Raw genomic sequence first — 15,595 nt, 5'->3', positions numbered from 1 at the left:
AGTATCCCTAGTCCCCTAAACTTGCTTCTGCACGATGTTCTTGAGTTCACACCACATATAACTCTTACTGCACGTTCTTGTGCCTGAAAAACTTTAGTTTGGCTTGATGAATTACTCCAAAAAATAATCCAGTACGACATTATGGAATGAAAGTAAGCATAGTTGTATAGTATGCCAGATTTTTCATTTTTATATCCCCCCCCCCCCTCCATGTCTGACAATTCACATTGCAAATAGAGATTTGTTTAGACGCTTCAGCAGTTCTGTGGTGTGCTTTTCCCAGTAGAATTTATTATCAAGCTGTAATCCCAAGAATTTAACACTGTCCACTACTTCTATCTGCCTGTCATCATACGTTAGGCATATACTCGTGGGACACCCCTTACATGATCTAAACTGCATGTAGGGTGTTTTTTCAAAGTTTAGTGACAAGGAATTGGTTAGGAACCAGTGATTAATGTTCACAAATATTTTTATTAGCTGATCTTTCTAAGACTATACTAGATTTGCTATTTATTGCAATGTTTGTATCATCGGTAAACAAAACAAACTTGGCATCTGGCAATGTTACTGATGAAAGGTCATTGATATATACAAGAAAGAGTAAGAGCCCCAAAGTGGAACCTTGTGGGACCCCCCACATGCAATTAGTTCCCAGCTGGATGATGCCTGATAGCTTGATACATGTCTCTTTCCTAATAACACAAGTTGTTTCCTGCCAGAAATATAATATTTGAACCATTTTGCAGCATTTCCTGTTACACTATAATATTCTAATCTACTTAAAAGGATATTGTGATTTACACAGTCAAATGCCTTTGACAGATCACAAAATATACCAGTTGCCTGAAACTGTGACTTTGACTGTATGTTATTTGAGATAAGATGGTTATAAAGCCGATTGTACATTACTTTTTCTAAAATTTTTGAGAATGCTGGCAAAAGTGAAATTTGATGCTATTTCTTTATCTCCCTTCTTAAACAGTGGCTCAACTTCAGCATATTTTAACCATTCAGGACATATTCCACTGACAAATGACTGGTTACACAGATAGCTTAATATGTTACTTAACTCAGAATCACATTCTTTAATTAGCTTTGGTGATATTTCATCACACCCACTAGATGTTTTTGATTTTAAAGATTTTATGATGGACATTATTTCTGCTGGGGTAGTGAGGGTCAAATTCATATTATGGAAGCTACTTGAAATGTCTGGTCTGAGGTATTCCATAGCAGCATTTACAGAACCTGACAACTCCATCTTTTCAGTAACGGTTATGAAATGTTTGTTAAAAAGTTCTGCAACACTATGCACATTTGTCACCAATGTATCATTTACTCTTAATGCTATTTGTCCCTCTTCATGTCTGGTTCTACCAGTCTCCTCCTCCTCTATATCCCATATTGTCTTTATTTTGTTATCTGATATGACTGTCTTTTCCTTGTAATATATTTGCTTTGATGTCCGTATTAGAGTCTTTAATATTTTGCAGTATTTCATGTAATGTGCTATAGCATCAACATCGGATCTGTTTCAGATTGACAGATACAGTTTTCTTTTTGTTTTACAAGATACCCATATTCCTTGAGTAAGCCATGGCTTCTTTGTAGACTTTGCTCTAACCTTGGTAAGTTTTTGGGGAAAACAGTGTTCGAATAAGGTAAGCACTTTATTAGCAAAAGTGTTATATTTTTCATTCATGCCATGAGCACTATAAACATCAGTCCAGTGAATGTCCCTGAGTAGTGTCCTAAAATAATCAATTTTTGGTTTATTGATTATCCTCTTGAGCTCAGATTTAACAGATTTTATATCCTGTTCAGTGTTAACATTTAATAGAAGGAACTGCATGTCATAATCTGAGAGGCCATTGACTATTGGTTTTGTAATAAAATTTTGTTCATTGGACTTTTCTATAAAGATATTATCAATGGTTGTTTGCGAGCAATTGGCTACCCTAGTGGGGAACTTTACAGTGGGAATTAAGTTGAATGATTGTGTTACTAACTCAAATAAGTTGTTATCGGGAGAGTCTTTAAGGAAATCTACACTGAAATCACCAGCAACCGCTATTTCTTTGTTTTTGGTTGTTAAATGGGCCAGTACAGCTTAAGGTGTTTTATGAACAGATTGAAGTTACCCATAAGTGCTTGATATACACTTAATATTATGAAGGATTTTTTGTGAAATTCTACTTCTGTTGCACATGCTTCCATATGCTGTTCTAGGCAAAATTTATGAATGTCTATGTTCTTAAATTTATGACAGTTCCTGACGAATGTGGCAACTCCTCCTTTCTCAAATTTCTGATCTACAAAAGTGAGATGCTAACTTAAACCATGTAACATGAAGTTCTATACCAGTGGTCACATGATGTTCAGAGAGGCGGATTATGTCAGCTGGGTTTGAAGACTAATTCATCTATGCAGATAATTAATTCATTAATTTTATTTCTCAGTCCTCGAATATTTTGATGCAATAAAGATAGCTGACATTTCACATTGACTGAGTTAAAATTGGGTAGAGTTAAAATATCTGCTCACTGTTGAAAATTTTTAACCAATGACTGTTTATGCTGATGTAATAAGCTAGAATTATGTTTTTTGGTTTCTTTCTCAAACTGAAGGTTTGTCTCAGTCCTAACCTCTCTTAAAATTTTGTTTCTTTCTGTCCTCACTATCCTAAAAAAGGGTCTTTTCTGACCCCTATAACCACTGGTATTTTATCACTCATGACAGTGCCTCCCCCCTTTAACTTTCCTGCTATTTTCCCAGCCAGTTTACCCTTCCCCTTCCTGTTGAGGTGAAGGCCATGCCTAGTATAATCCCACCTATTGAGAGAATCAACAGGAACCACACCAATGTGTGAACCTGCACCTGACATAAGCAACTGTTCCAACTCCAAATTAACACTCTTGACAGAAGAGTTCAAATGAGGTCGGTCATGGCGCCCAAGAACAGATACAAACTCAACACTAGTATGCTTCAATGCTAATGCAATCTTTGCCAGGATACTGCGCCCTGGTAGAGCATTTGCCCACAAAAGGCAAAGGTCCTGAATTCGAGTCTCAGTCCAGCACACAGTTTTAATCTGTACACACACTCCGCTGCAGAGTGAAAATCTCATTCTGGAATCTGTAATAGTGATTAGAGATTCAATACCCATGTAATCTTCCATTTGAGTCATGCACAGTTATTATAAAATGACGTGTCTTTTTTCTATTACTGTCCATTGTTTCTGTGCCACATTTGACTGCAGACAGAGTGTCCTCAGCAGTTTTCACATTTAGCTAGTTTTTGACTTTTAGTGGTAAAAATAAGAAAAATTTTGTGTGTCTCAAAAATGACCTTACATCTGACAACATTGCAGTGGAAGGTGGGGATGATGTGTGTTCTTTTTATGCAGAACACTTATCGGGATGTAACAGAGATTTGTGAGAAGAATGTTTCTGTGACACAGGCACTATAAAAATGAAATGCTCGAACACTTGTGACAGAGAACAGTGCCAGAACAAAGTATTAGAGCAACCTGGAGAAAGAGAACTTCTCAACCAAACTCACAGTGGTAAAACCTTTATGGTGGCTGGTTTCGGTAACCCATAGTTATCATAGCATGAGATCTGTGAATAGCGTCCATAGAGTGTAATGACACAAAATTATGTACAACAGCATACAGTGTCATAAATGTAATATACAGAGCAAATTATTATTAAATGTACCTCAGAGAAGGTAAATACGAGTGGCCAACTATAACTATAAATGTACTCCATATATTAATTAGCCAGGTAGTTGACACGAGATGCACTGATGTCTCAAAGTTAGGACCAGTTTTTAAAATATGTTTTTCCAAGTGCATCCATCCCATATTGCAAGACATGGAGTACATCAGTAGAACAAGAGCGCCACTGAACTGATACATGGTGAAGTTACTAGAGAATGCGCTGACATTTAGTGCCGCTGGAGGTCACTCATGTATTCATGTCATCTACAATTGCAAATATAAATATGTAATTTTAATAAATATATAATGATGTATATTAAAAACAAAGATTCCAAGACTTACCAAGCGGGAAAGCGCCGGCAGACAGGCACATGAACAAAACACACAAACACACACACAGAGTTACTAGCTTTCGTTGCTTCTTCAGGAAGGAGAGGGAAAGACGAAAGGATGTGGGTTTTAAGGGAGAGGGTAAGGAGTCATTCCAATCCCGGGAGCGGAAAGACTTCCCTTAGGGAAAAAAAGGACAGGTGTACACTCTCGCGCGCACACACACACACACACACACACACACACACACACACACACACACACACACACACATCCATCCGCACATACACAGCTGTGTATGTGCGGATGTGTGTGTGTGTGTGTGTGTGTGTGTGTGTGTGTGTGTGTGTGTGTGTGTGTGGGCGCGCGCGCGAGTGTACACCTGTCCTTTTTTTCCCTAAGGGAAGTCTTTCCGCTCCCGGGATTGGAATGACTCCTTACCCTCTCCCTTAAAACCCACATCCTTTCGTCTTTCCCTCTCCTTCCTGAAGAAGCAACCATCAGTTGCGAAAGCTAGTAACTCTGTGTGTGTGTTTGTGTGTTTTGTTCATGTGCCTGTCTGCCGGCGCTTTCCCGCTTGGTAAGTCTTGGAATCTTTGTTTTTAATATATTTTTCCCATGTGGAAGCTTCTTTCTATTTTATTTACATCATCTATAATGATGTATACATTTATAAATTTATTTTTATTGAAGGAAAAGCTGAAATATTGTCTAGAAACCGACAGAGCATACGTAACCTTACAAAAGTAAAACAATAAGTAAAAGAAGTCAGCATGTCATGAAGATGGCAACCAAAGTCATGTTTCAAATTCTGTCTATGTACAACAGCAGATACAAGACAAAATAATCATACAATAATATTTATTGACAATATGCTCACACAAAGAAACCTAGTAGATGATGAAATTGCATACTATAGAGACCTCATATGGAGTTTGTTATGAAGGTGACAAAGAGGCTATCCTTCTTTAAGTAAATTCAAAATTATTGTCTTTAATACATACTTATAGTGGTAAGCACACTACAGGTCATCTGTGCAAAAAGCCTGATACATACACAACATAATACGTAGCCTGAAGTCGATGATTTTGGACTCTCAGCAACTGTTACAATGGAAAAACATTAAAATCTCAAAACCAAGATTATAATATGACAGCGGTGACAGTGAAAGTTCACCAACACATTAAGAGAGTTAGATATAATAGGTATATAGTCATAAGTATGAAATGTTATTAAGGTCGTGGATATAAGCAAGGACAAAAAATACGAAGGAGGTACATAAAGGTCGTAGCAAAAATTTTAGTCCATGCATAATCCAGCTTAAGACAGGTGAAAGAAAGTAATGTTCAGCCCTAAGGTAATGTGAAATGTTAACTTTATCCATAACTCATGATCTACATGTGGTGACACTAGAAAACCAAAATAGCCTCTTAGTAAATTAGATTTAGTTCTCGTTACATAGACCCAAAAATGAGATGATTCTCAGATGGGCTTAGAGTGAGTCAGAAAGTATAAAATAAAAATTTGAATATAATACTCACTACCCCCGATCATTTGTCTGGAGACTGTCAAAATAAGTGAACACATTACAGTAAACTGGAAATGCTATTATTTACATAATTAATACACTGTCAGAATGGCATACAATTATACCTTTTAATAAATTTATCATACATAAAACAGCTAATCTAACACGGGCTCAAGATGGAACCTTGAGGAAAACCCCATTAATTACTTCCCAATCAGATGAAGACTGGTTGCTTACTCCACAGGTATTTCGAAACAACACCCTTTGTTAGTTAAGTAAGGCTCTAAGCATGTCACAGCACTGCTGGTGACACCATAATATTCTAATTTACTTAAGAGAATGTCATGATTCACACAGTGAAAGGCTTCTGATAGGTCACAAAAGATGCCAGCAGCCTCTAATTTGTTATTTAATGAATTAGGTACATTCCCGCTATGTGTTAATAACTTTCTCTATATCGGAATCCTTACGAAATCCTAACTATGACTTGGACTATATTATTTGCAGTCAGATGCTTAAGTAGACGCTTGAGCACAACCTCTTCAAATATTTTTGAAAAATTCAGCAGAACTGAAATTGGTCGATAGTTTGATGGTATTTCTTTATCCCTCTTCTTTAAAAGAGAATTAACTTCAGCAAAGTTTAGCCAGTCTGGAAATGTTACCCCAGTAAGAGATTGATTATAAAAATAACTTATGATAGAACTCAACTCGCATAAGCATTCTTTGATTAACTTTGTTGATATGTTATCACAACCACTAGAACACTTAGATTTTAACAGTTTTATGATGGATGCTACTTCCTTGGGAGATGTGAGTGTAATTCACATTTTACTAAAGTTACTTGTAAAGACTGGTCTCAGCTACTCCATTGCATAAATGAACCAAATGACCCCAAGTTGTTGGTAACAGAAACAAAGTACTTGTTTAAGAGGTTTGGAACACTATAGGCACTTGTTACTTATATCTCATTTATTTTTAGAGCTATCTGTTCCTCTTCCTTTTTAGCCTCACCTGTCTCTGTCTTCACTATGTTCCATATAGTTTTTATTTTGTTGCCTGATGTAATTATCTTTTTCTTGTAATAAAGCTGCTTAGATTTCTGGATTACCTGATTCAATATTTCACAGTATTCTTTGCAATGCTAACATCAGAGCTGTTCCTAGATAGTAGATACAGTCTCCTTTTTGTCCCACATGATAGCTTTACTCCTTGCATAATCCATGGTTTATTTTTAAACTTCTGTTTGGTTTGAGTTACCTTTAGGGGAAAACAATATTTAAAAGTGGAAGCAACTTTATTAATGAATGCTTTGTATTTTACATTTTAGTCAGAAGTGTTGTAAACATCTACCCAGTTCATGTCTTTGAGCAATGTCCTAAAATGTTCAATTTTTGACTGATTTGAGATATTTTATCCTGACAAGTTTCAACATTTAGCACAAGATGCTGCATGTCATGATCAGATAGCCATTTACTGTTCGTTTTGTGATGCTCACTAGAATCCTTGTAACCCGAACTACATGACAGATTATATTCAGTTTCTCTCTATAGCGTGAATACTTACTATCACAACTTGCATCTGACCATAGGTTGGAAACATAGTGGTATGCACTATATATAACTTCCAAGCGGTCTTGATTGATCAGCTTCGTTTTGCATTCTTCACCATGTTCATCTTTCATCTGTTGAAGGTAAAAAATAAACTTTAGAAATTCAATAAGTTAAACCATACTTACAGAACATTCGTTAATTGTTATAGATATTCAATTGTGAGATATTTATAGGGAGAAGAGATTGCTGAATTGGAGGTTAACATATACACTCCTGGAAATTGAAATAAGAACACCGTGAATTCATTGTCCCAGGAAGGGGAAACTTTATTGACACATTCCTGGGATCAGATACCTCACATGATCACACTGACAGAACCACAGGCACATAGACACAGGCAACAGAGCATGCACAATGTCGGCACTAGTACAGTGGATATCCACCTTTCGCAGCAATGCAGGCTGCTATTCTCCCATGGAGACGATCGTAGAGATGCTGGATGTAGTCCTGTGGAACGGCTTGCCATGCCATTTCCACCTGGCGCCTCAGTTGGACCAGCGTTCGTGCTGGACGTGCAGACCGCGTGAGACGACGCTTCATCCAGTCCCAAACATGCTCAATGGGGGACAGATCCGGAGATCTTGCTGGCCAGGGTAGTTGACTTACACCTTCTAGAGCACGTTGGGTGGCACGGGATACATGCGGACGTGCATTGTCCTGTTGGAACAGCAAGTTCCCTTGCCGGTCTAGGAATGGTAGAACGATGGGTTCGATGACGGTTTGGATGTACCGTGCACTATTCAGTGTCCCCTCGACGATCACCAGAGGTGTACGGCCAGTGTAGGAGATCGCTCCCCACACCATGATGCCAGGTGTTGGCCCTGTGTGCCTCGGTCGTATGCAGTCCTGATTGTGGCGCTCACCTGCACAGCGCCAAACACGCATACGACCATCATTGGCACCAAGGCAGAAGCGACTCTCATTGCTGAAGACGACACGTCTCCATTCGTCCCTTCATTCACGTCTGTCGCGACACCACTGGAGGCAGGCTGCACGATGTTGGGGCGTGAGCGGAAGACGGCCTAACGGTGTGCGGGACTGTAGCCCAGCTTCATGGAGACGGTTGCGAATGGTCCTCGCCGATACCCCAGGAGCAACAGTGTCCCTAATTTGCTGGGAAGTGACGATGCGGTCCCCTACGGCACTGCGTAGGATCCTACGGTCTTGGCATGCATCCGTGCATCGCTGCGGTCCGGTCCCAGGTCGACGGGCACGTGCACCTTCCGCCGACCACTGGCGACAACATATATGTACTGTGGAGACCTCACGCCCCACGTGTTGAGCAATTCGGCGGTACGTCAACCCGGCCTCCCGCATGCCCACTATACGCCCTCGCTCAAAGTCCGTCAACTGCACATACGGTTCACGTCCACGCTGTCGCGGCATGCTACCAGTGTTAAAGACTGCGATGGAGCTCCGTATGCCACGGCAAACTGGCTGACACTGACGGTGGCGGTGCACAAATGCTGTGCAGCTAGCGCCATTCGACGGCCGACACCGCGGTTCCTGGTGTGTCCGCTGTGCCGTGCGTGTGATCATTGCTTGTACAGCCCTCTCGCAGTCTCCGGAGCAAGTATGGTGGGTCTGACACACTGGTGTCAATGTGTTCTTTTTTCCATTTCCAGGAGTGTAGATGTCCTCACATGAAGGTTGCTTTTAACAACACAGTGCTTTACAAACCAACTATAGCAGCACCTACAGTTTAATGTGGACCCTGAATCATAGTGCAGCTTGGATATTTTCCCTCCTCATATACAAGGTGTGATTGGAAAGTTTTAAGAATGGGCTTGTATTTGTACAATGGTAGTTCTTACAAGCTACTATGATGCATCTCCTTCAAAATTGTCCCCTTCTGACTGAACACACCGACTCCTACTGTGTTTCCACTGTTAGAAACATTCCTGGAAATATTTGTCCTGAAGTGTGTTAAGGATGCTCTCCATATTTGCCTGGATTTCTTCAATCGAGTCAAATAATTCTCTTTCAATGAAAATTTCAGTTTAGCAAACAGGTAGAAGTCCGCAGGGGTCAAATCAGGGGAATATGGCAGTTGTGGAAAAACAGGAATTTTGAATTTGATCAAAAATTCAATGCTGGAGAAGGCACAATGAGCCGGTGCATTGTCATGGTGTAGCACCCAACTCCTGCCTTTGCAAAATGCAGGCCTTTTCTTCCACACCTTTTTGTGCAAATGCTCAATGGCACAATTGTAGTATTTCTGGTTAATTCTCTGTCCTCCAGGGATAAATTAATAATTCACAATACTTGTAGAGTATAAAAAAAAGAAAAAAACTCCAACATTGTCTTCACCTTCGGCCAACTTTGATGTACTTTTTTCAGTCGTGGTGAACCTGAAGTCTTCCACTGCGAAGACTGCACTTGGGTTTCATGATCATATCCATATACCCACGATTTGTCACCTGTAATTATCCTATTTAACAAATCTGGTTCATTTTAGTTCGATTAATCAGTCCTTGGTACACTTCAAGTCGGTATTGTCACTGGTCACTTGACAACACTTTTGGAATGAATTTTGCAGACACTCAACGCATGTTCAGATCTTCTGTTAAAATTGACTGAACTGCAATAGAAACTTAAGTTCATCAGCCATCTCCCCAATTATAAGTCTACAACCAGCGCACACTAAGTTGTGAACTTTCACAACATTTTCATTCGTTTTTGAGGTGGAAGGATAGTCAGGCCGTGGTTCATCATCAAATGATTTGCGGTCATTTTAAATCTGTTGAACCAGACAAAAACATCTGACTGGTTCATACAGTTATCTCCAAAAGCTGTTTTTAATAGTTTGTAAGTCTCAGAAGCTGATTTCCCAATTTTAAAACAAAATTTCACACAAACTTGTTCCTCCATTTTTACATCCATGCAGACAGAATCTGGCAACAAGCCCTAACAGACCTGCACTCAACCAGCTGCCACAATGAACTGAATAAAGTAAACACAGTTTCCTGTCAAGAGGGCATTCAAGGACAAGGCAAAGACTCACTCCCCACCCTCCGTGTACCTGCCCGCCAAACCAGAAAGCAGTAGTGGATCCATACTTAAAACTTACCAATCACACCTGGCATAAATCACACTAACAGGCAAAGTAAGCAAAAAGTAAGTGAAAAGACCACAGGACGAATTAAGGAGTGAACCATCAACCTTCGGATTAGTGGTCTGCCATTTATCCCTTAGCCAACAAAACAAATACACTTTAGAAATGGTAAAGCAAATAAGGAGTTTAACGCTTAAAATATTTTAGAGCTATATTTATCCACTTTCTTAGATATACATGGTTTTAAGATCATATAGTTTAAGTCCTATTGTTGGAGTAACTGAGAATTCAGCATAAAAATGACTTAGTGCTGCACTAGCAATATAAATTTTGCAAACAACTGTATATCCTATTATAGTGCATACTTAGGCTACAGTAACTTTCTCATCCACTTAATTAACATCTTTTGCACAGCATATACAGTATTCACGCGAATCTAATACACCATCGTATGTACTGTGCACCTCAATTTTAAAAATTATAGCCATAAAAGAAAAAACAATTTTTAAGTGCCTCACTGTTAAGTGACAAGCATTACTACAAAAGAATGCCTAACTTGATTACCTACATGACAGGCAAATGAATATATCATAAATTACAGGCATTACTCATAGATCACTAATGTCATCATCAGAGGTATCCTCGTAGGAGTCTACGTCAGAAACAGATTCATTTCTTCTTTCATCACCATCATCCTTGGGGTAGTTCCAGAGCACATCATCTTCACTGCCTTCCAGAGTATTTGAAATACAGCATTTCTTGAATGACTTTACAATAATTGGTGTTTTGATGCTTTTACAGGCAGTCAGTGTGCAACAATGTGGCGTGCAGCACGCTTAATCTTTCTGTCTGAGTCAGTTCATAGTTTGGTTTGCATAACCATTTTTCCTGATGTTCCTGAACTTAACCTTTGAAATATTTATTTACACTAATGTCCAGGGGTTGTGACACAAGAGTCACTCCTCCAGGAATGATAATGAGGCCACTGGCTAGGATGTGGATCTCTTTTTTTTTATCATCGTGGTCACAAAATGTATCAAGACAAAGCATTGATGGTAGTTTGAAAAGCACTCCAGGACAGAGTCTCCATACATTTTGGAGTAAGTCAATCATTAAAGTTTCAGTTATTCATCCCTTCTCTCGATTTCGAACAATAACATCAGGGAACAGTTTTTCATTTTTAGGGGTCTTGGGGCTCGTTTTCCATTTGAAGATTAAGAACGGGAAAAGTTTGTGCCCACCTCCTGTAATTGTCAACATTAGTTATGTGCCTCCTGATTTTTGATGGTAACTTCTTTTATCCCCTTCTTATTAATTATGTGGCATTTCAAACCAAATTGGCGCCTCATCAGCATTGCCTACTTGGGCCACCAAAAAATTATTCTCTTTCTGAAGTGTGATGACATACAACTGAAACTCTTGCAGTTTCTTCTCAAGATCCTGTGGAAGTTTTAGCATACTATTGTAGGGCATTGTAAAGAGAAGCCCACCCATTTCATAAAGCAATCATACCATCCATGACCAGCCTTTATCTCATGCCTTAGCATATTAAGAATTGCAGCCACTGCTTGCTTTATTTCTTATGGTGACACTAGTCACAGGTTGCTCATTATTCCTCCTTTCACAGACTAATCCCAAAATTTTTACTTTCCTTCAATGTCAGGATGTCTTCCATTGCAAGGGACAGTGAATTTCTTCCTAGTAGCGGTAGTTGCAAGTAACGCCACTTTCTGTTTCTTCTACAAGCGAATGTTACTCTCAGCTACAACTCTCATTGTGCTTTTCTGTTGCCATATTTTTCAACATAAAGTATTACTTTACATTTGAAAGTAGTACCATACAATGTTCTCCACTGCCCCTCCATTTTGTGACTACCTACTGCAAACACAGTACACAGTAATGGGCCAACAATAACGTAACAAAGTTGAGAGTTACAACAATGCATTGTGAGGTATTGAACAATACTTAAATTTCAATGATGTCCTCAGTGAACAATGGATTAAAGTTTGTACTCAAATGTAATGAGGCGAATTTCACTACTATTATAATGTTTTCTCCTTTGTCATTATTTTCTAAATCCTTTCAAGTTTTCAAACTACTTGGGTAATTTTACTTTTTCACATTTAAACAATGGAAAATCTGGGATGGATTAACAAAAATATGAACTGGGATAGAGTAGGTGTTTGTTCCCCACAAAGTGCCACTAAGATGTCCTGCACACAGATCCCAAACTGACTTATTGCTTAGGGACAATTTGTGGGAGTTGTTTTCATGGTAAGGAGAGAAATGGTTTGGCATGTCATTGACTCTGGAACAGCAAGTAAGGCTGGTGACATATTTGCTACTGGAAAGGTGGCAACTCTATGATAGTGTAAAGAGGGTAGCACTCAAGTGTACACTGTTTACACACATCCGAACACTAACTCAGAAACGCCAAATACGACAAGAAATTTTTAACGGAAATTGGTTGATTGTCTCATAAATTTTATTCTCACCATGTTGTAGTATATATCTTTTGTAAATCGAGGAAAACCACCATCAGGTGTCGACAAAGTGCGAAGGGCTGCCTGACAAAAGACTTCACCCATAAAAGGTGGTTGGTTACGGATCTGGATCTTTGAAATCCTCGCTGAAATGGTGAGAGGAAATTTCCTTGTTTCCAAATACTGAAAAAGCCTGTGACTGACCATCTGTTCCAAGAGTTTGCATAACGCTGCCATTAAGCTAATCGGTCTATAGCTGTCTGTATTATGGGTTTTACATTTTTCTTTGCCACATTTCAATATTGGTACAATGATACTTTCCGTACATTGGGTAGGAGACAGCTCTCCTATTGCCAATTCTGGTTAGACACAGTCACGACACTTTATTTGCTAGTCACTGCAGTGGTGAAGCATTTGATTGTGTATGGCATCTGGGACTGAAGAAGGATCTCTTCATTGTGCTACAGTACTGTTTAAATTCTAGTCTGTGAAAGGAACAGTATATGACTGTCAAGCTTTGGAAGATAGAACATTTTGTCTGTTCAAAATTGATGTCAAGTAACATCTGGCTGAAACTTGTTTGAAGCGGACATTTTGGTGCAATATGTGGCCAGTGATTAGGCTATCTCAAAAAGATTGGTACAAAGTAGGCCTACTAGGGTATCAGAGTACATGTGGCACACAAATGCGATGTTCTTAGGATAGAAAAATTCTTCCACATGCCAACTAAGACATATTCTGATTTTAGAATACTATCTACATTAATTCAAGAGAGTAGAATTCATAATGGCACATCAGTGGTAAAAAAACATTAATGTCATACTAGCTAACTGCAGGAATGTCTATGGAAACTTTGGAAAACTCTCACTTGTAAAAGGCAACAATGTAGCACAAGGGTCAGAACTCTTGCTGAAAGCAAGTGTTAATAGCAAAGAAGTTCTAAATGCCCAATGGAATGTACATCACGAAGCTGGTTGAACATCGGTGGTGGAGGAATGTTTATAGCTGTAAAAGTATGATAATATCTAGTCAAGTTGGTCCAGATTGTGAATGCAAAATAGTTTGGGTGAAGATATGTGTTACAGGTGGTTCAATCATCGTCACTAGATGCTTTTATAGACCCCCTGCCTCAGGAGCAGTAGTTGAAGAACATTTGAGGGGAAGCTTGGAGAATATTTTGCATAAATTTCCTGTTCATGTTATATTATCATGGGGAAATTTCAACTTCCCAGATGTAGATTAGAAGACTCATGTGATTAAGGTGAGTAGTAGGGACAGGGAATAATGTGAAACTGTTCCGTCTTAGCCAAAAACAACACCTTAAGCAGGTAATCAGGGAAATGACTTATGAAAATAGCATGTTGGATCTCCAGGTCTCCAACAAGCCTGAACTTTCTGACTCTGTTAGTATAGAACATGGGATCAGCTATTGTAAGGCCATTACAGCATCACTGAAAATGGCTGTAAATAAGAGTATAAAGAAAGGTAGGAAGATATTTCTGCTTATCAGCGACAAGAAACAGATTTCAGATTACTTGAGTGGTCAACATGAAAATTTCATCTATAAGAATCACGATGTTCGACACCAATGGACCAAATTCTAGAGCATTATACAATACATGTTAGACAATTACGTGCCAAGTGAAGCTGGTAGGTATGGGAGAGACCATCCATGGTTTGATGGCTGTGTTAGAAAGCTGCTAAGAAAACAATGGAGCTTCACAGCGAATTTAAACATAGATAAAACCTCACAGACAAAATGGAACAAAGCCAACATTAGTGTAAGGAGAGTCATGTGTGAAGCATTCAGCGAATTTGAATGTAAAATTATATAAATGTCTTTTTTTTTTTTTTTTCAAAACTGTTACACTGAGGAAGAGTGTATTGTAAGTCCTTCTTCAAATCATTGCACAAATGTAAAAATGACATACACCAAAATAAGTGACTAAGGGATAGAAAAGAACCAATTAACAGAGGATAAGCCATTGGACCTCACTGTATGAAAATATGATTTGTGAGAGAGGTTGCTCCTCTTCTAGTAGTAGCGTGCTATAATTGCTAGAGGACCAAAACATTCTACAGATTGGAAAAAAGAGCACAGGTCCGTCCCGTTCTGAAGAATGGTTGTTGAACAGAGGCACAAAACTATAAGACTATACGTGTAATGCCACTTTGTTGTACAATTCTGGGAACATGTTTTATGCTCACTAATAGGTAGATCACATAACTAATGAGGTATTGAATAGAATTAGAGAGAAGAGAAATTTGTGGCACAACTTGATTAGAAGAAGGGATCGGTTGGTAGGACATATTCTGAGGCATCAAGGGATTATCAATTTAGTATTGGAGGGCAGCGTGGAGGGTAAAAATCGTAGAGGGAGACCAAGAGATGAATACACTAAGCAGATTCAGAAGGATGTAGGTTGCAGTAGTTACTGGGAGATGAAGAAGCTTGCACAGGACAGAGTAGCATGGAGAGCTGCATCAAACCAGTCTCTGGACTGAAGACCACAACAACAACAATTATGACATTTCTGGAGACCAAAATGCTCTGCTGTAAGAAACAACATAGATTCCAAAAACAACAATCATGAGAAACTCAGCTCATTCTTTTCATCTACGAAATCCCCAAAAGCAGTAGATATCAGCACCCAAGGTAATGGCATTTTCCTTGACTTCCGGAAGGTGTTTGATACAGTTCCACATTGCCGCCTAATGAACAAACTACAAGCGTACTGAGTATCAGACCACTGTGCGATTGGATTGAAGCGCTTGTAACAAACAGAACACAGCATGTCGTTCTTAATGGAAGAAAATAATCAAATGTAGGAGTAAATTTGGGGGTATCATGAGGTAGTGTTAT

At 39.0% G+C, this 15,595-nt stretch overlaps 1 protein-coding gene across 1 annotated transcript in view; it reads right to left on the bottom strand.

Moving 5' to 3' along the window:
* The window catches only part of LOC126284128 (osteopetrosis-associated transmembrane protein 1), a 91,001-nt gene that overhangs the window by 56,675 nt on the left and 18,731 nt on the right, over positions 1–15,595 (bottom strand). Inside the window, exon 3 of the mRNA XM_049982836.1 lies at positions 7,148–7,265. Within this exon, the coding sequence (XP_049838793.1) occupies positions 7,148–7,265 (118 nt within the window). The remainder of the gene's footprint in view (positions 1–7,147; positions 7,266–15,595) is intronic.

This window comes from Schistocerca gregaria, chromosome 8 (assembly GCF_023897955.1).
Source record: "Schistocerca gregaria isolate iqSchGreg1 chromosome 8, iqSchGreg1.2, whole genome shotgun sequence".
Classification (NCBI taxonomy): Eukaryota; Metazoa; Arthropoda; class Insecta; order Orthoptera; family Acrididae; genus Schistocerca; species Schistocerca gregaria.
The sequence above is the reverse complement of the archived record's forward strand: the minus strand, read 5'-3'. Positions and strand labels throughout refer to the sequence as shown.